Here is a 22,053-nt window from a genome sequence, read left to right on the forward strand (position 1 = left end):
AAACTGCCTTATTATTTTTAACATAAATATTTCATTATATATACTATAATTTATTGATCCAGTCCCCTAAGGATGGGCATTTAAGTTGCTTCCGGTTATTGTCAAGAATATCCTTAAATATATATTATTTCACACAATTACAGGATCTGTAGGATACATTCTAGTACAAAACTCAAATGTTATATATATTTCAAATTTTCCAAACTGATCTCAATGAAAATTGTACAAATCCATACTCCCATTAGCAATGATCACATTTGCCCAGTTCCCTACACCCTCAATGGCACATTGTGTTTTCAAATTTGTTTCTTTGCCAATTAAGTTTTTTAAAAAGGCATCTCATTAAAGTTTTAATTCTGCATTTCTCTTATTATGAACTGTTACTATTATTTGTATCTTTGTCCATTTTTTTTCCTGCCCCCCACCCTTTGTCCATTTTTCTATCCAATTGTTGGTCTTGTTCTCATTGAGTTGTTGGTGTCCTTTATATATTTATGAAATCAGCTTATTCCTATGATATGAATTGTAAATGCTTTTTCCTAGTTTTTGTTTTTTGATATACTGTATTTTCTTAATTCTTAAATTTAAGAAAAAGAAAAGCGACTCCCACTATGTCTTTGTTCAAACTATATCTCTTATTTTGAATGTTCTTCTCTTCCTTCAAAGGTCAATTCAAGTAGAGTCTCTGCTGTCCCCCTAATGACTCAAGATCACCTTGATTCAAAAACTATTTAGGGAGGGCCTACTACATTACACTACATTAAAGTAGACAAATAAGGACATTCAGTGAATATGTGATATGTTAGCACATGGCAAGGAAAATTGATAGAGGTCTCTAAATAGCTAAATTGTATCTGAAAAAATAAGGACATAAAATCCAAATTTTAAAAATAAAACAAAAGCCCAGGTAACAAGAACTTATTGTCTATAAATTAGTCTTATTGGAGTACAGAGTGCTAATGTTGGAGTGAAAAAAGAGAAAAAGCTGAAGAGGCAAGCAGAGCCAGAGAGGGTAAGTCTTTTAGGCAAATTTAAGTAAGTTTTTCTTAACCTAAGGGTGACCAGAAGCCACAGAACCATTTTAAGCAGCAGAGTGCTGGTCAGAGAAGAATTTTACAAAGACTGCTCACTGCAGTCTTGAATTTAACCAGCACTTCAGTGGGCAGACTTGAAACTGAATCAAATATACTCTTATTTATTCAATAAGTGAACTTTAAACCACTATGGAATAGAATGCTACAGAAAGGTGAAATAAGGTAATGTGCTACTCTACTCCTTTGACCAGGGGCTTGAAACTATTACTGTGCAAGTCAACTTGAAACAATAAGACAATCAGACCAAGTTAAAGATGAGACCTCTAATAATAAAAAATCATAGCTAGCTTTGCACAGTGGTAGTATCGTAGCCAGTGAGGTTTATCTGAGGAGCAATTCTTGCTAATTGAAAACATTTCCCAATATCCTGCCATAACGCCTTGAAATGTAGTCGGCATTGGCAATTTTTGGCAGTCTCTATGGGAACTGAATTTTTTTTTTTAAATCATAGCTGACTCACCACTTTACCATAAAATCCAAAATGGAACAGTATATGCCCAAATTCACGCAATTCACTCAACAACTTTACTCTTACTTCTCCATTTTATGCTAAACAAACTATCATACCCCTCTTTTATCCTGCTTTTGCCTTTTTTTTTCTTTTGAGACAAGGTCTTGTTCTGTCCCCCAAGTTGAAGTACAGTGGTGATTATAGCTCACTGCAGCCTCAAACTCCTGGACTCAAGCAATCCACCTGCCTCAGCCTCCCGAGTAGCTGCGACTGCCCGGGGGCATCACCGCGCCAGGCTTTTTTTGTGTGTGTGAGACAGGATCTTACTCTGTTGCTCAGGCTGGAGTACAGTGGCATGATCATAGCTCACTACAACCTCTGCCTCCCAGTGTCAAACACTCCTCCCACCTTAGGGACCAGAGGCACATGCCACCATGTCCTACTAATTTTTTGTATTTTTGGTAGAGACGGGGTTTCACCATGTTGTCCAGGTTGGTCTCGAACTCCTGGATTCAAGCGATCCTCCTGCCTCAACCTCATTAAGTGCTGGGATTACAGGTGTGAGCCACTGCACCAGGCCTATCCTGCTTTCAAGAGATGAGATTAAATGTCCTAAAATAATTCACGAAATGTTAACCATTGAATTTCCCCACATTTAACCTGGGTAGTGAGAAACCAGTTTCAGGGAGAGAATATTATCTATCTTGTCACCCAATTCAGTCCTCTAAACTGACCTTCTATATGCTTGCTACAAAAAAAAAAAAAAAACAGTTGTTCCAAACAAATACATTTAAAAAATAAAGTCTGTTTGACTGCATGCTTCTATAGAACGTTTTTAAAGTTTTTTTATTCTCCCCATTCTCAATATCATAAATCAGATAACACCTAACAGGAATTGTCTGTACTCTTTCTTACTTGCTGGTGACAATTCCTTTTTGATTCCCCATGTCTACTTTAGGGGTTAGTGGCTGAACAGTCATTCTTAGATCTTTTGTCATAGGATATTCCACCATTCTGTCTTAAATATATGATACATTTTGAAGTTAGCAGAAGAAAGTTACTTAAATTAGTATAAATACAAAAAATTGACATTACAATATAATAAGCATGTCAATGTTACTAACAGGAGATGACAATTACACCTTTATTTTGAAGTAAATACCATCAACCATTCTCAAACTTAGAAGTGTATAGTTTGCTTTTTTTCCTAATTTTAATTCATTATCATGTCACCATTTTTCTCTTAAGTATTTTAAACTATAGGGACATTTTGATTGAAACTAGAATTTAATGTATCACTTCCCTCAGGAATTTAACTTTACAAGGCTATTTATATTCTCTTCCCAAGAATCTTTCTATCTAATTCCACGTTGCCCTCGTGCCTTAACCCATACAGAGACTGGTCAAACGTGCTTTAGAATCTAGAGTTTTCTTCCTACAGTTAGGAAATAATACGTCTCTGACACTATACAAAAATGTGACAATATAATTCATGCTTTTGGAAGGAAGATTAACATCTCAAGCTGACAACTAGGTAATAAATATGATTAAGTGCTTGCCAAGTGCAGTGGCTCACGCCTGTAATCCTAGCACTTTGGGAGGGCAAGGAAGGCAAATCACGAGGTCAGGAGATCGAGACCATCCTGGCAAACACCATGAAACTCCATCTCTACTAAAAATACAAAATTAGCCGGGTGTGGTGGCGGGCGCCTGTAATCCCAGATACTAGGGAGGCTGAGGCAGGAAAATCACTTTAACCTGGGAGGCAGAGGTTGCAGTGAGGCAAGATCACACCACTGCACTCCAGCCTGGGTGACAGAACGAGACCCCATGTCAAAAAATTTTTAAAAATAAGATTAAGAGCCAAGCACACAAGGAGAATATCCCAAAGTATATACCTTTCACAAGAAGACAAAAGAAGGCTTATGCAATGAGACATTTTCAGCAAAAAATGCAGGCATATTTTTCTCGGATGCTGTAAATAACCATCTTTTCAGCAGTAAATGACTTGTTAGCCCCAAATCATTATCTCCCATCTTTACTATTAATCTACAAAACAAAAAAAAATTAAGTCTATGATGGTAACTAAGTCTGACTCATCAACCAAACAATTCCTCACTTTTCTTTACAATGAGTTTAAATTCACATAGGATTCTTACAAACAGCTTATAAGGTCCTCAAAAATAACCTATGAAGTATGTGTTACCTCCACTTTCCCTAAAGGAAAATGAAGTTCAGAGACAAAAAGTGACTTGTTAACATTCACATAGGTAATAACAAACCTAGCACCTGAATAAAGATTTTCATACCCCTGTTACATATCCTTTTCACTACGTATCACCACTTTAACATCCAGATATTTATATTTAAAGCCTATTTTTTAAGTTTTAATATCGAGGTTTTAACTGAATGTTTAGAGTATTGACATAACGTAGTCATATGCACCAGACAGGTCCCAAGCAATCTTCTAACCTGTTGCGACAATCCACATATTCACACTACAGGATATCTCTTACACATGAGAAATAGTGAGACTCTGGCCAGGCGCAGTGGCTCACACCTGTAATCCCAGCACTTTGGGAGGCCAAGGCGAGTGAATCACCTGAGAGTTTGAGACCAGCCTGGTCAACATGGTAAGACCACATTTCTACTAAAAATACAAAATTTAGCCAGACATGGTAACACATGCCTATAATCCCAGCTACTTGGGAGGCTGAAGCACGAAAATCGCTTGAACTTGGGAGGCAGAAGTTGTAGTGAACTGAGATAATGTCACTGTACTGCAGCCTGGGTGACCAAGCAAGACTCCGTCTCAAAAAAGAAAAAAAAATTAGTGAGACTCATAAAAAGCACAAGCTAACTCATTTATAAAGTGCTTCAAACGGTCCTCACATAATAACAGGGCTAAATAGTTATTATTAATATTTAACAAACTAAATAATTATTCAGTATTTAAATCTGACACTAAAAAAAAAAAAAACTCTCATTCAAGCAACTATTAAACAAATAAGCTCTTGGAAAAATACCAAGAGCCTTTGTAAATAATCTGCTATACCAGGAAAACTAAAAATAAAGGCCAAAAAGGCTACATACTATATGATGTACTATGTGATTCTAACTCTATGACATTCTGGAGAAGGCAAAATCATTGGAGGCAGTGAAAAGATCAGAAGTTATTACAGTTTAGGGAAGGGAGGGATGAAAAGAAGAACCCAAGACTTTTAAGCCGTGAAAACACTCTGTATACAGTAAGGGTATATACATGGCATTAAACATTTGTCCAAACCCATAAAATATACTACACCAAGAATGAACCCTAATGTAAACTATGAACTTTGGGTGATAATGATTTGTCCATGTAGGTCCATCAATTGTAGCAAATGTGCCATTCCGGTGGGGGATGCTGATCATGTCGGGGAGACTATATAGGTGTGAGGGTAGGGAGTAAATGGGAAATCTCTGTACCTCCCATTCAGTTTGGCTGTGAATCAAAAATGACCCTAAAAAAAAGTCTATTTTAAACAAATAAGGCAAAATATCTGTGGCAATGTTAATCTTCTCCTATCAATTATTTCTTCACAGGTCCTCTGTTACCTATTTAGTAAAAAGCATCCTTGGCCGTCAATCCTAACGTTCTGCACAGCTCTTATTTATGCACACATTGCTCCTCAGAACATCTGCTCTGCCCCCTGTAGCCTACTTATCCTCTAATGGTCATCAGGATACTGAGTTCAAAGACAGGGAAGGAGTCAGGTGCAAACAAGAGACAGAGAAGGCAGGTAGTGGGGCTAAGGAAGCAAAGAACTCGTAAAGAGGGAAATCAGCAGATAAATCTGCAAGGGAAAACCTGCAGCAACAAGAAAAAAGAATCCTGAGTTAATACAAATTTGTTTATTGGTCTACATAATGGGAAAATCATATGAAATGAAATTATCCTCTATAAAATATGATGACATTACAAACAATTTCCTTCTTGAAAAAAATTCTTTGCTGTACACAGTTCCAAAACTAGAACTTGATAATGTGTTTACAATGTGTCCTCCAGCTACAAGCAAGATAATTTTTCAAAAGTTGACTATAAATGCTACGTTTTTCAACAGAAAGATTTATAAAAGTGTGTGTCAAAGTGCCATTAAAAAAGACCTATGTCTCAGAATAAACTTGGGAAAAAGTACAAACATTACATTTTTATGATTTATTACCTGAAAGTTGTACACTTTTATATTCTGGGTACTCTTAATCTAAGAAGTTAAGAACATACTATGTGTTACCAAACTGAGCAGGATTTGAACGAGTTTCTGAAAGTCATACCTGACATGCCATGTATTATCAAAAATATACTATGTGTTTAATAACAAATAGTATGTTAGGTATGACTGTTAGGTATGACTGTGAGGGGTGTGTGTGTTTGGTCACTTGCTTGCTTTGGTCATCAGTGATGAAGCCAGACTAAGCATCTAACAGTCCAAATATCTGAGTCATTTAGGAGAAGCTAAAGGCTCCAATGGCAAATAAGGGACCCATAAGACAGGCACAAAGATGGTTCTGGCAGAATCCACCACCACCATCACTTCCACCTCAGCAAATACAACCTTCTTCATCTGAACTTTCAGAGAAGCACAAAGGCGTTCTACCAGTAGTCCAGTTCTGCCAGCAGTCCAGTTCAGTAAGCACCAGTGAAACACAAAACCTTAGGTTAAAGGTGCTGGAAGACACTGAGTAGGGGGAATTGTAGTCCCTACTACCTTAAGAATTTTCCAATCAAAAATATGGTAAGACCATAATCCAGGCAAGGCAGAGTAAGTACTAAAAGAGAAATACAAAGAACAAGACATTCAGAGGTTTCCTCAAGGAGGTAGATGCTCTGGAACGAAAATTGAGGCTATTACTCAGATGACCAACAAGTTCATGCTATGGTCACTGCTCTTGTTTGTCATTTTCTACCATTCAATATACTACTTCTACACCAGAGATATGATAAACTCAAAAAATGCCTTTTTGTTCCAGCTGATTATTAAAGGGGGAGTCTTCTTGAATATAATGTAAGATATAAGATATAACGTAATTTTAAAGAAGCAGGAAAGGATTTGGAACAAAATGTGTCATAATGCCAACATGGCACAAAGCAAAATAATTCAACTTCCAGTTTTATTGGTCAAAAAGAATAGTATCACTTTTTTTTTTTTAATTTTTGAGATGGAGTCTCACTCTGTCGCCCAGACTATAGAGTATAGTGGTACAATCTCTGCTCACTGCAACCTCCACCTCCAGGGTTCAAGAGATCCTCCTGCCTCAGCCTCCTGAGTAGCTGGGATTACAGGCACACACCACCACACTCAGCTAATTTTTGTATTTTTAGTAAAGACAGAGTTTTACCATGTTGGCCAAGCTGTTCTCAATCTCCTTACCTCAGTGATCCACTCACCTCGACCTCCCAAAGTGCTGGGATTACAGCACTTCGAGCTACCATGTCTGGCCAAGAATAATATTACTTCCATAACACATTTATATGCTGCTTTAACAGTTCACAAAGGACTCTCACATAAATGCTTACAATGAAACTCAAAGCAATCCTATGTCAGGTAGAGACTGTTACCCTCAGGTAGCCTACCTTCACAAGACAGTCTGCAATGATCCTTGCCTTATGTCCTTGTGTAACTCCCTCCCATACTGAATCAGGGCTGGTCTGTGGGACCAACTGAATACATCTGAAATGATGGTATATGACTTCATAAAAGGCCTATGACATCATAAAGGCACTGCAGTGTCCACTTAGTGGCTTGAATCTCAGGAAAGTCAGCTCCCATCTCATGAGAACAGCCCCAAGGCAATGTCATCATGGAAAGGAACCAACCTGCCAACACCAACTGGTCAGCCATGTGAGTAAGCCACCTTGGAAGTGAATTGTTTAGCTCCAATAATGCTCCTATAAAACTGCCACTCCTGCTGATATCTGACAGCAACCTCCAAAAATCCAAGCAATGCCCCTCAAATTGCTGACCCACAGCAACCATGAGATGACAAACTATTACTGTTGTTTTCAGCCACTAAGTTTTTCATGTTATAAAACAACAGAGAACCCAATTTTACATATGAGCCTCAGGGAGTTTAATTCACCTACTATCATATAGGAATGAGTAGAGAAAACAGCTCTGGAACCCAGTCTTTAGGTTCAATTTGTCATTAAACAATACCACCTTCTTCTCAACTAAAACAAGGAATAAATACCATGAGTATGACCATTCCTATATAATTATATGACTGACACTAGTATGCCAGGCTTCCTACAGTACAGAGACACAGTATACATCCCTGTATTCTTAACTAATATAATGGGAATCCACAAAATAAGTGAATTTGTGGTGATCCATTGTGCTTTGTGGAGTTCTTACTATTTTCTGGAAAATTGCTATTTTTAATGTGCATATCTTAAACACTTAACACTTTTACAGAATTTTAATACTAAACAATTATAATATTGACACTGAGACTACACACTTAATCTTAACTACAATAAGCATTTGTGTAATTTTAAACAATTAGAATACGTCAGACAAGAAAGGGTCAACTGCTGTTTTTTTGAGGTTCTGCTTTTTGGCTTTAGGTCTTCAACCTTGTAGCATTACACAAATGTAGTAAAATATATCATCAACATTTTCGTGACGGTAAAATATGAAATCAAAGTCCATAAAGTAGTTACTATCTTATAGAACAAGGTAGCCAGCGCTTAGCCTGTCCACTTCTGGAAATGGTCAAAAAAATATTTTTTTGTTATAATCACATCTGCATATAATGTTCCTTCACATAAATCTCTTTTGACCCAGATGACTTTGCAAAACAAGTAGGCAAGACAGGTATACTACCATTCCATTTTCCAATTGTGGCCTTAGAGACGTCTGAGTAACTTAATTAAAGATACAACTATTAAAAGGAATTACAAGAATCTAATCTACAATTTTTTAGCTCCAAATCCCAGCCTTTTCTTCTAAGCCATGTTTTATCCCAGTAATTCTCTATCCTGACTGCCATGAGGAAAACTAAGATGCTTTGAAAATATCACTGCCTGGACCTCATCCCCCAAATACTGATTTAATTGCACTCATTTGTGTTAGCTGTCTAATATATAACAAACCAGTGTTGGTAAATTCACAGAAAGTTTATACCACAAAGGGAGAAAATGCTGACATGTCTATATGTAAACTGAAACATCTTAACCGCCAAAGAATTCCTTCAAAGACAAAAATATCTTGCAATAAAATCATGCAGAACAAGAAGAAAGAAGAAACGAGAAACCTAAGCTCCTTCTGCTGCTCTCATGGGGCCATTAAGGAATATTTTATTCCCCTGATCTCACTCCCTGAACCTCACCATGCCACACCTCAAACTATAGCTCAGGTATCACCTTCTGTGAGACCTTCAGGATCATACAAAATAATGAAGTCCATTTTCAGCATCTATCCTACCTTGAACTCTACCTCTGTCATAGCACATACTCCCCCTCAAAGCATTACTTGCTTGCTTGCTTGAATTATTTATTTATTTATTTATTTGAGACAAAGTCTTGCTCTGGAGTGCAGTGGCACGATCTTGGCTCACTGCAACTTCTGCCTCCCAGGTTCAAGCGATTCTCCTGCCTCAGCCTCCTAAGTAACTGGGATTACAGGTGCATGCCACCATGTGCAGCTAACTTTTGTATTTGTAGTAGAGACAGGGTTTTGCCATGTTGGCCAGGCTTTTCTTGAACTGCTAACCTCTGGTGAACCGCACACATTGGCCTCCCACAGTGCTGGGATTACAGATGTAAACCACCATGCCTGGTGTGTTGTTTGCTGTATATATCCATTTCTCTCACTGGCCTGAGGGCTCCTTAATCCATTTATGCAAATTTTGGGGGGGTGGAAATCAGACCTTGGCAATGACCTTGAGGAATAGGACATAAATAACTCCCACTAGCTTGATGTTCCAATAATGAAGCACTAGGCATAAACGCATTAAGATCAGATCCCTATCTTACTTATCCTTCCTGCCATATACATCTTTGTATCTAGGAGGACCTTGACCATAACACATATTAATAAGCGTTGCCTAAGGTGAATAACTTTTATGTTTGGTATCATTATTTCCCCCATTCTCCTAGCAGATACTCCTGTGAAATTTTTCAACTTTTAATGAAGGAAAGTGGAGATATTTTCCCCTCAAAACTGGATGAGGTTAGAGAATAATGTATGCAAAAAAGCCAGATGTAGTGAGAGCAAGACAGCAATAAACTGTGGGGCAAGAAACAACAGACACAACATTGAAAATTAATATCTGACAATTGGAATCAGATTTGAATTTTGCAAGCAGGGAAGGAGTAGGCAAACAAAGAAACAACCTAATCTTCATTTTCAAGAAAATATGCCAAGCAAGGAATCAAGAATCCAGGAAACTGTATCGTCAACATCTCCCATTCTATGGTGTTTCTAACTGGCAGCATACAAACACATTGTTTCTCTCTCTCAAAAAATAAAATCTGAAGCAGTAATATGATTTCACTATGTATGTGACTTTCTTTTAGATTCCACATGTGAGATAATCTAATATTTTTATTTCTGCATTTGGCTTATTTCACTTAGCATAATGTCCTCTAGGTTCATCCATCTTGTGCCAAATGGTAGAATCTACTTTTTTATTAAGGTTACTGGAATATTAATAATATGACAGAATATTATATATATAATGGAATATTATTTAACTTTAAAAAAGAAATCGCAGTGCGTGTGTGTGTGTGTGTGTGTCTATATATATATATAAGATAGGGACATTATATATATATATAATGGCATATTATATATATACAATGGAATATTTAACTTTAAAAAATAAACTACAGTATATATATATGATAGGGATCTGATCATATATATATTATATATATGATAGGGATCTGATCATATATATATTATATATATAAATATATATAAAAATAAAAATATATACATACATATATATGTATGTATATATATGGCAGTTTATTTTTGTTTGTCTTTTGTTGGACAGTTAGGTTGTTTCCATATATTCATACCCATCAAGATGGCTACTATCAAATAAAACAAGAGATAAGTGTTGCCAAGAGTGTGGAGAAAAGACTACACTACTGGTACAACCATTATGGGAAAAGTAGGGGGGTTCCTAAAGAAATTAAAAATAGAACTACCACTACTTCTATTTTGTTTCAATTAGCAATCCCTCTTCTATATATATACCCAAAGAAAATGAAATCACCTTGTAAAGATACCAGTTGGAATTTTTAAAAGCTCTCTAGGGGATTCTAATATGTACACATATAGAGATGGAAAATAAAATAGTGATTCTAGGGGAGGGGGCAGGAAATTGAGATGTAGGTCAAAGGACAGAAAGTAGCAGCTACATACAATGAACGAGTTTTGAGATCTCATGTACAGCATCAGGACTATATAATACTGTATTGTATTCCTGGCTTTTGCTAAATGAGTGGATTTTAGCTACTCTTGTCATACACACAAAAATGGATAACTATGTAAGATGACAGATGTTACCATGTTTCACTTCAGTAACCATCTTACTAATTATATATATTCCATAACAAGTTATTTTCCTTAAATACACACAATAAAATGTAATTAAGTAAATATCCTCACTTAAGAACAATTATCTCTTCAGAGGGACCCAAGGATGGATAGGTATCTACTCTCTATCCCCATGTGGCCCTTCTCTATCCTCCCCTCCTATTCATTCCTTTACCCACAGCACATTAACTCTACCTCCACCACTACAATGAAGCCAATGACTTCTAACAGACACTTCACAATCATCATCATACTTAATAGCCGCTCTTCCTCAGCATCTTTACATCTTTCTCTTTCACGGTTTGTCCTTTAAATTTTTATATTCTCTAAGATTTCTTTTTAGCCCTTTTCTCTTCTCTTTCTATACAATTTCTCTAAGCACTTTTATCTATCCCTGTGCCTTCAATTACTCTCCGTATGGTAAGAACACACAAATCTGTTTCTCCAGCCTTCACAATCTCTTGTGATGTTCCAGGATCCTATATACAACTGTCTTCTAAACATCTCCCACTTGCCAATGATATTCCCTGCAAGCATGTGAAACACAGGTCCAAAGTTGAACTCATTCTCTTCCCCGTCATGCCTTCTTCCCCTTCTCTTTTCCTACTCCCTACCCAGAAACCTAGGAAGCATTCTAACATCCTCACTCTCCCATACCTTTTACATTCTAACAGTCACAAAGAACAGCAAATTCTCCCTCACCTTATTTTTCCCAAACATTCTCACTTCTCTATTCCCACTACTTCCACCTTTATCTAAGCTTTCAACCTCTTTTAACCATACTAATGAACTGTCCTTAAAGGCCTTCAGTCTTGCCATGTCCCTACATCCAACCCCACTCCACCCTCAAGCTACCCAGCACACTGCTTTCAGTGATCTTCCATGACACTCACAATTCTTCAGTGGCTTACTACTACACATGGTATAGGAAGTATATATACCCTGAACTGGCTATCCAGTTTCATCTCCTTTCACTCCTGACCTTGTCCTTCAGACTCTAATATAACTGACCAACATATAGTTGCCATTATGTTCTCATAATGCCACACAACTACTCATGCTGTTAGCTTTACCCAGATATGTTTTCTACTGCTTGTCAACATGCCCATCACTCCTACTCAGTTTTCAAGTCTCAGCTAAAACCCTTCCCTGGCATTTCAGACAGAGATCAAGAGCGTTTGCTAGATTTCATTTGCACTTACACCTACCTCTGTTACAGTAAATAGCATACTGTACTTGAACTATTGCTCAAGATAGCTGTAGTCCTACTAGACTACAAGATCCTTGGTCAAAGACAACGACTTTTCGTCTTTATATCCTCATCACTAGTTCAATTCACACAGTCACTAGTTCCGTGTACATTACTAGTTCCATGCAGACAGACAGAATAAAAAAGGAGACGAGAGGTTAATGAATGAGGTATGGGCTCGTCAAAGAACAAGAAAATCAACTGGACTTTAAGTATAGAAAAAAAAAAAAACACCAGATCTTAAGAAAGTACAGACATCTATAGTATAGACATCTATTACTGTAGTACAGACATCCATTACTAAGTCTTAACCATTAAAAAAAAAATAGAAAAATATGGCTATTCAGGTAGTATGATCAAGGAAAAAAAACTAATTGGACTAAGTAGACATTAAGAAGGTAAGAGTTTCCAATGGAACAGCTGACAAACATCAACAGAGAAGCCGGAGAAAAAGATAGTTCTTTCTAGGAACCAAGTAAGTCACTAACCTAGATTTATGTCTGAACAAAAGACTGGCAGCTTTCTCTCAGTTCACAACCCCTTCACCTTTGTCATTATTCTGCATGACCCTTTCTGAGTCTCCACTACCAAATCCCCAATGCTATGAGTAATTCCTCTCCATGGAGCCACAAGTCCACGCCAGTGTCTTAGTCTGGATGCAAGTGCAGGGGGTGGGAGGCTGTCTGTGTTCTTGTGTCCTGGATTGTGAGGAAAAATGAAACAACTATTTACTGAAGATTTATTTTATGGCAGATATTGTGCGACATTACACTCACTCACTGATTTTCATAGTAATCATGAGTAATTATCCCACATACCAAAGAGGAATTTGTGTCCAAGATCAACAGCTAAGCAATGACAGGGCCCACCTGAAAACCTAAGAATGACAAACTCCAGAGCTTTTTGTATACCCGTCACTACCTCAAAATGGAGGGAGATGTGGTACAACAATTTCAGGTTAGCAGTCAGAAGACATTTGCCCCCAAAACACTATTATATATGTCGATTAGAGTCTACAGTAACACTAATATACAATAGGCACATGATGAGTTTAAAAAGCTTTCCTTAGTACCTATAAAAAATAAGTATTAGATTTCCTGGGGTTCTGACCTAGAAATCTAAATGCTATTTATTCCTGTAAGTACACTGTTAACTTTACAAACAACAGACCTGAAAATGAACTTGTGGGATATAACAGCTTCTTAAGTGAGGCTTTTAAGAATATTTTCCTTGCTTCCACAAAAAATATAAAAACCACCAAGGATAGAATGTTTTCACCTTGTTAACTTATAAGAACAAAGACCCTAGAAGACACCTGTGGGAAATGTGCTTATCTGACCAGGTGCTCATTTTCAGTGGGCTGTCATTTGAATAAAACATCATACTAAATCCTACAGACCATAGCTTATGACAGAAATGCTACAAACTATAGCACTACAGTTGATATGCCTATAATCTGCTGACAAACGTACTCCTCAGTAAAGTGAAACCAGATGTCTGGTGTGAAATCAGATGTCTGTGAACTCATCTTTCTCAGCTTCCAGAGCAGTATTAGATACACTAAATACACAGCTTAGCTGTATAATAAATCCACAACTTGACAAAATCATGACAGTTTGGACATGAAGCATCAGCATTTTTATTGTAATTCTTATAAACCAAAGATACTTCTGAAATAGAAATCCTAAGTTTAAGCACTCAGCTAAATACAGTAGTATGTCTTTCTCACTTTAAGAAGAGTGTTGTGGCTTTTTAAACACATTATAGAAATTCTTTCCCTTCATTTTTCAAGCTGACACACTTTATCCATCCATGTCTGTGGAATGATCTGATAAGGCCATATCAGGTGTCAGTCCTTGTCCCAGAAATTCTAGGATCAGACCAGGTGATCCCCTGTGAAAAGCAAATCCCAGGTTGGCTTAACAATATGGGGAAGTTAGGTACTATATGGCTTTCCACAATCAAAAGGAAGATCATAAGAAAGTGATGGGTGACCACACAGAGAAACAGGGAGGGAAATTTAAAGTAAGTACTTATATGCCAGGCACTGTTTTTTCACACATTCTTTTTCATGTAGTCTTTGTTCTGTTTTGATGGATAAGAAATCAAGGAACAGAGAAGTTTTAATGGTCCAAAATGACACAGCTAATAAAATAAGAGTCAGAAATCAAGCTCATGTCCAAAAAACTGTAAAAGTCATGCTACTTCTCCATGAAGTTTTGGGGGGGAGTGAGGAGTGGTGGTAAATAGCCAAGAAGGGGAAAAAGGAAGAAATGTACAATTTTACCAAATAACAATATTCATATAAACATATATTCCACATGTTCCACATACAATATGTAGCTAAGATGTATGCATGTTTAACATATACTTAAGCTGCATATTTAGTGTGTGTATATATGGAACAAAAAGTTGAAGAAATAAATATCAAATTATTGGGTTATCTTAGACTGGGCTCATAGGAGACTCATTTTTTGCCTTTTATGTCCCTCCCAGATTAAATTCTAAATAACTTGTTTTGACTTCAATATTACTTTTATAACCATAAAAAGACAAGAGAACTATTCTAGCTCAGGTTTTTTTAAATGAGGCTAAATGCACAGAAACCCATGCAAGTTAATGGTCTACTTTTGCATTTGTTTTCTAAGTACATCATCCTTTACACTCTCCATGTACCCTAATATTAGGTCCTTCTTACGGAACAATTTTAAAATTGTCCTTATCTAATTATTATACTCGTACACTGGAAAATAACTATAACAATATTCACCAGAGGACACAAATCACCAAGGTCAGTCATCCTTATAAGTTTATTACTGAAAGTATTAGAAAGGCAGAATAATTCTGTTCTCCCACAGCACTGTATAGACCTGCAAACCACTATGATCAGTAGTACAGGGAAAGTCTTGTACATTAACATGTAACTATGGAGAAAATCCACAAAACAACTGGTGAAAGGTCTGCCCCAAAACAGCCATCTCCAATACAATCTCATCGTTCTCACCATCCTACTTTTATCAAAGTGCTGGTAAAAGTGCTCAGCACGTGGTAACAAAGAGGGAATCAGCTACTGAATCAACGGAGGAACCCATTATCAATAAACAATCACTTGCTGGTTTTCCATAAAGTAAATTATGTGGTCACCTATCACTTGAACACAATCAGGCACGTTCAGGACACAGGCACCGAATATCAGAATAGGCATCCTATCACAGAGGGCAATTCTACTTTTCCTGTGTAAGAATACATGAATGTAGTTTACTACATTCCTGCTGTGGTTAATATGAATTTCAACTAGTGTAAAACAGTTATTTATATGTGGCATATAGGATGCATAAGGGGTTCCCCACCTTGTGACAGGAGCTGTGTTTCATTTCACCCTACAGGGGAAAGGGAAGCAGTGTGCTAAAGTGAGAGAAAAGTCCCAGAGAAGAACCAATGAAATAGACCACACCGAAAATCACAGTAAACCTCAGAGGACTTTAATATCCTTTTTGGCACCTTTTCAAAAGTGAATGGAATGCCTGCAAAGAGGTACCAAGACTGAAAGCCCAGAGAAAAAGACCTAGCCTGGTCATCTTTCTCCCCTCAAAATGTCTTCTGTAAACTCAAGAGAAGATCCGAGAGAACTTCAACACTTGTAATCTTGTAATTAACGTTATGCTTCCGGGTCCTAAAGGATTTTTTCAGGAGGCCCCTTTTAAAATGTACCCATCCCTAGGAGGGTTACTGTTCATTATCAAACAGGACATGGATTATTCCGTGCTATGATCTCAGGGATTAGTCAAAGCTGGCTAATAAGATAGGGGCCAGAGACAGATAACTAGAACACCAAGGTAAAAACAGGTGAAGGGGAAGGGCAGTTTTCTGTCGGGTCAAGAGACTAAGAGGGATTCACATGCCCAAGCTGTTAAATTCCCAGCCAACTCTAGACTCTGTGTGAGCCTGAAAACTGGGGCTTGGGGCCTGTGACTTTGAAGGTGGTTCCTCCATTTTCTGATGAAAAGGTAGAATCTGGGCCCAAGTTCCCCATGGGCAGTTCTGGATCTAGCCCTTCTGTCTCGCTCGCTCTCAGGATAAAGTCCTAGCTCCTTCCACCCCTGACCATTCCTTACTTACCCTTTCTCCCGCTCTTCCTCGGTGAGAAGGGGTAAGTGGTTATTTTGTGCCCTCGCCCAATTTGGCCAAAACCCTAAAAGTAAAAAACGACAGACAGACACGTGCTTTAAAACCCTGTTGTTCAAGCCTGAAGCTCTCCCACCACCTGCCCAACACTTCCAGGCAGAAGGCAGCCCGCCCCCACAGCGCTCCCTCAAGGCCAGGGTCGGGGACCGGCGGACTAGTCCCCTTTGTGAGTACGGAGAAGGGGGGCGCTTTGGAAGCGCAGGCTGGGGAAGAGCGGGCCACCTCCGGGCCAAGTGTGCCGCCTCTGGCGCCGGTTTCCCACCCTTGGCCAGTGGAACCAGGAAAAGGACGAGGAAGGGGCGGCGGCTGCACGCGCCTCAGATAAACACGCGCACGCACACATGCTCGCGATTACTCGGACTCGCGGCCGCGCAACCCTCCGCCTCCCAACAACGCCTGCCCTGCCAGGCCGGGGCCAACTCCCAGGGAAGGGTACCAAGCCCAAAAGACCACCAAGGGTCGGAGGCTGCGCGCCCGCCCACACCTTCCAGCCGCTCAGCCCCCCCGCCCGCCGCCGCACACCGGGCGCCATCCCTCCGCACCCGCAGCGCAGATCAGCCCAGGGGAAGTCCCCGCGCAGACCCCGCCCTCCGCCGGCGGCAAGCCCCGCCCCGCTCCACCGGCACGCAGGGGCCGCGCGAAGCTCCGCCTCCGGCGGAAAACTGGCCCTTGGACCGCCCGCCCAGGTCAGGCTCAAAATGCGGCCTGGATCTGCAAGAGTCAGAAACAACACTCATTCAGCACGCAATTATTGAGATCTGGCCCTAAGCTCAGCAAGGTACTAACGGGTGAGAGGACAATAAAGAACCGAAAATTCTATGAAACTATGTCGTCAGCTCCTCCCCTTGTTTTACGAGTCAGGAAACCGAGAATCCTCACAGTTGATTAAGTGCAGGGCAATAGTGGCAATGCACCTCACTAGCGCTTTCTAAGCCACTCCTCGTTGCATTTTTTTTTCTACTCAGGAAAACTATTCTATTTTGCTGCCTCCAAGTAAACCAAAGTGAGTAATACAGGGCAGGTGGTTTACTTGAGAGAAACTGGAATTTCTTGCTGAAGCTTTTGCCCTCAAATGGTACAAATTTTTAACTGGGTTATTACAGCCTACAAAGAAACCTTCTGTTCACCAACTCCTCTTCGTTACCCCTTCATAATTCCCTGCTATAGAAAGACCTAACTTTAGTCTCCCTAAGACAGGTTTGAGACTGATCTCCCTGCCAGCATCACCTGCATTAAAGCCTGTCTTCGGTGGCAATACTTTTTGTCTCAGGGATTGGTTTTCTGTGCTAGGAGCAACTCAACCTTGGCATTCAGCAACAGTGGCACCTAGAAGTCCTGAACATACATAAAATACTTTTTGTCTCCTTTTCTTACTACTCCAGTTATATCTTCATTATCTCCATCTCTATTCTTCTTCTAGATACTGCCAAACTATTCTGTGCACTTTCAGATCACTTAATACTAATGTAAATACCAGACACGCTGGCACTCTTAGTTCAAATTTTATTCTAAAGGTTTAAGAATCTACTCAGAGTCTTAAATGTCTGATAACTAAAACTCCAAGAGTCTCCTAAAGAAAGGAAAACTGCTCTCCTGTGAAAGGGATATCTGCCAGTTTTTCTTACTTGTCACTGAAATAATTAAGGTAAGCTCTTTTCTGCCAGTGCGTAAGGGCTTAATTTCAAGAGCACTTAGGTGACAGGACCACCCTTATCAAACAGCAGTAAAGAACTATTTGGTACCATGACCCCAAATTAAATGGAGCTCCTGGTCAGGAGGATCTAACAGTCTGGGATGAAATGTGCATGAATAAAGAACAAAGACAGGTGTTTATGGCCTTTATTGTATTGGGAAGTAAACGAAAATACATAAAGAGTTGCTAAGTCTGGCCTGATTTTGTCACTAACATTCATCAAGTGTACTTAGTAAGAAGCTAATATCTGGATAAGGCAGAACTATGGTGTATTAGTCAGGGTTCCCTAGGGAGACAGAACTAATAGGGTTGATATATAAATACAAAGGGGAGTTTATTAAGTATTAACCTGCACCATGACAGAATCCCAAAATAGGCTGTCTGCAAGCATGAGGCACAAGAGAACCAGTCCAAGTCTTGAAACTGAAGAACTTGAAGTCCAATGTCTGAGGGCAGAAAGCGTCCAGCATAGGAGAAAGCTGATAGGCTGGGAGACTAGGCCAGTCTCTAGTTTTCATGTTTTTTTGCCTGCTTTATGTTCACTGGCAGCTGAGTAAATGGTGCCCACCCAATTAAGGGTGGGTCTGCCTTTCCCAGCCCACTGACTCAAATGTTAATCTCCTTGGCAGCACCCTCACAGGCACACCCAAGATCAATACTTTCTATCCTTCAATCCAATCAAGCTGACACTCAGTATTAACCATCACATGTGGAGACAGTAAAAAGATCAGTGATTGCCAGTGGTCAGGGAGGAGCAGGGTATGAAGCACAGATTTTTTTAGGGCAGTGAAACTATTCTGTTTGATATGATAATGGTGATTCATGTCATTATACATTTATCCAAACCCATAAAATACACAACCCAAAGAGTTAGCCTTAATATAAATCTTAACTTCATAATTATGTCACGTAAGTTTGTCAGTTGTAACAAATATACTGCTCTGGAACAGGATATTCATAGTCAGGGAGGTTGTACGGGTGTGGGGTACATGGATATATAGGAACTCTGTACTTCCTGCCCAATTTGCTCTGAACCTAAAACTGCTCTTTGGGAGAAAAAAAGTTTATGAGATAAAGAAGCAGCAGTTAGAGAATCCTATTTTATTCTGATTTATCTATTAAATTCTAAGCTGAATATTTGGCTTTATATATCCAGTTCCAATATATCTGCTTTGTCTCCTTACGCATCAAAGCAGATGTCTATTCGTTGTTAATACCATCAGGGAGAAAATGAGTCAAATATTCCTCACAAGGTACCAATTTAAATTATAGTTAGGCATCAAATCTAATATTCAAAGAGATATTTAAGCAAAGTTAACTTAAAATAATTAAGCTTACAAATTCTATTAATGTAGATATTAAAATCCATACCATCTGTACATACTTACCATTAGTAAGTAAATAATGCAAGATATCATAGAGTAGCTGTTCTCAAACTTTATCTCAAGTTCTCTTTACATTCTTAAAAATGATTGAGAACTTTAAAGAGCTGTTATGTTTTATATATATATGTCCATATTTGCTGTATGAAAATTTAAGGTAGAAAAATCTTAGGCATGTATTGGTTTAATTTAAATTCATTACATATTACTGTAAAAATTATTTTTATAAATAATGACTACATTTTTCCCCAAAAAATTGGAGAAAAGTGGCATTTTTTTAACATTTTGTACATCTTTTTTTAATTTGGCTTATTAATGGACAACACTGGATTTTCATATTCTGCCTCTACATTCAGGCTGTTGTGATATGTCGTTATACATAAGATATGAAGAAAATTAACTGTCGTACAAATTCATAGTTGAAAAAGGGAAGACCTTACAAAGCTCCTGGAAGGGTTTCAGTGACCCCTAGGGGTTCTCAAACCTCACTTGGAGACTAACTGCCAAATGGCATTTTGCATTTCATTTGTTTGAAGGTCATGTACTTCCACTCGGGCATCTGCTAACACCTGAAATTATAGCCCTTTACTTATTCCAAGCGAAAACTCAAATTTGACAGCTCATATCAAACGATGACATTTCGAAAATATTTTTCAAAGCTTTTACTATAGCAACTCTGATGAAATTGATATTTTTATTTGAATTGATATGAAAACATTTGAGGTTTCATTTATATATTTCATCTCAAACTTTTTGGAAAATTTTGAATATAAATTGTACCATCTGGAAAAAATGAAACATTGGTATATAGTTATTAATGCAGTTTTAGGTATACATAAAACAAGGTATAGCCTCTTTTATAAAAATAATTTAAAAGTGAGCTTAAAACAAAAACAAGTAATTACAGTTTTGTTTCTTTAACTATATAAATATTTGATTCTAAACTTACTACCTTGGAATAAAATTTTAAATATATAACCTTTGATTTTTATTACAAATAAAAATAATGTAAATCATCCAGTTTGGGGTTTTTCAATACAATTTCCAACTAAAAGAAACTAGGGCTGACCAATGGTATGTCTAACTTCGGATCTGGGTCAGGATATACACAAGATGAGCATAGGATAGCTTGTGCCCCAAAGCCAGGAATCCATTAACAACAAAATGTGTCAAAATGTGTCAAAGGGACACAGAAACCAACATCAAGTAGCTTCTTCGGCCAAAGATGGACAATTTAAGCATCAAAAAAAGTAATGAATGGAGTTGTTTGAAACATACTGAATATATAAAAATTCATGAGTTCTTAATGATGTTCCAAAAATGGAAGGCAAAAAGAAAAAAAAGCCACTGGTCAATATTGCAAGTAGCTAGCACTAAGTCCTTATTCTAAAATTGTTCATTAAAAGAAAATAATTCAAATGTTCTGATTTATCTTTCTTGATTAAACTATATATCAGAAAACCAAATTGTTGTTGAGAGAAATCTATTTTATACAATAAATATGAAACAAATAACAGAATTGGCAAATCACCATTTAGAAATCTTGCATTTAATAAATGATTCCGGCAACCATCATCAATGGATGAAACTAACAGATGAAAGTTTCATGAGGAACTTTCCATTGGAGAGAAGACTGTCACTGCCTCAGCATAAAAATGTGTCATTGCAGTGGGATGCCAGACCTTGTGTACTTCCTGATCTAATGCCATCTGATGCACTCAGCACAACTGTGAAATGTTATCACCCAAAAAACAAAAATGGAATCTAATCAAGCCTTAAAACTGACTTCTCACTTACAGGCTTCAGTGAGAAGGGTTAAAACATAAGGGTTACAGGAATAAGTTAAATGACATCACAAAGAAGGAAACAGGTAAATCTAGAACAGAGGACATGCTCTAAGATGATTGATGTAGTCTCTACAAGAAGTTAATAACTGGACACACAGGAGAGGGAAGGAGTCAGGAGAAGCCAAGCTTAAAAAAAGATAGCCATGAAATGTAAGATGTGAACCTTTATTTGGATCCTAATTCAAACATCACAACTATAAAGACTTTTAAGACAATAATGGACATTTAACTATGGACTGGTGTTAGATGACACCAAAGAAATATTATTTTATTAGGTGTATTATTGGCACTGTGATTATGTAAGAACATAATGTAAGAACGTCCATAATTTTTTGGAGAGGCATTCTAAAGTATGTTGAAGTTAAATGATATACTCTCTGGAATTTGCTTCATACTTCAACATCAAAAAAAAAAGAAGGAAAAAAAAGAGATAGATAACATAAATGTGAGAACAAAATGGATAATTATTGGATGTAGATGATGAGGGGAGTTCTTTGTACTTTTTCATGGTTTTTGTTTATGTTTGAAATTTTGTATAATGAGTATTTAAAAATAAATATAAGTG

At 37.8% G+C, this 22,053-nt stretch overlaps 1 protein-coding gene and 1 non-coding gene across 26 annotated transcripts in view; one reads left to right on the top strand and one right to left on the bottom strand.

Moving 5' to 3' along the window:
* The window catches only part of IMMP2L (inner mitochondrial membrane peptidase subunit 2), a 935,160-nt gene extending 917,993 nt beyond the window's left edge, over nucleotides 1–17,167 (bottom strand). For 16 of the 25 annotated variants that reach the window (XR_013524086.1, XR_013524085.1, XR_013524087.1 and 13 more), the window contains exons 1-2: nucleotides 17,051–17,127; nucleotides 16,501–16,573 (exon numbers count right to left, since the gene is read on the bottom strand). Coding sequence is in view for 13 of the 25 variants with exons in the window: in XM_017975465.4 (XP_017830954.3) it covers nucleotides 16,501–16,573; nucleotides 17,051–17,098 (121 nt within the window). In the remaining 12 variants the exon portion in view is untranslated. Of the gene's footprint in view, nucleotides 1–7,156; nucleotides 7,234–16,500; nucleotides 16,574–16,788 lie in introns of those variants that run through there. The other 9 variants (XM_017975464.4, XM_002751760.7, XM_054237438.2 and 6 more) reach the window with 4 other exon arrangements.
* LOC118143888 (U4 spliceosomal RNA) lies at nucleotides 1,380–1,519 on the top strand. Its single transcript, XR_004728377.1, has one exon. It is a non-coding gene; the product is annotated as a U4 spliceosomal RNA (small nuclear RNA).
* Nucleotides 17,168–22,053: the final 4,886 nt, after the last annotated feature.

The sequence above is a fragment of the Callithrix jacchus genome, chromosome 11 (assembly GCF_049354715.1).
Source record: "Callithrix jacchus isolate 240 chromosome 11, calJac240_pri, whole genome shotgun sequence".
NCBI classification, from domain to species: Eukaryota; Metazoa; Chordata; class Mammalia; order Primates; family Cebidae; genus Callithrix; species Callithrix jacchus.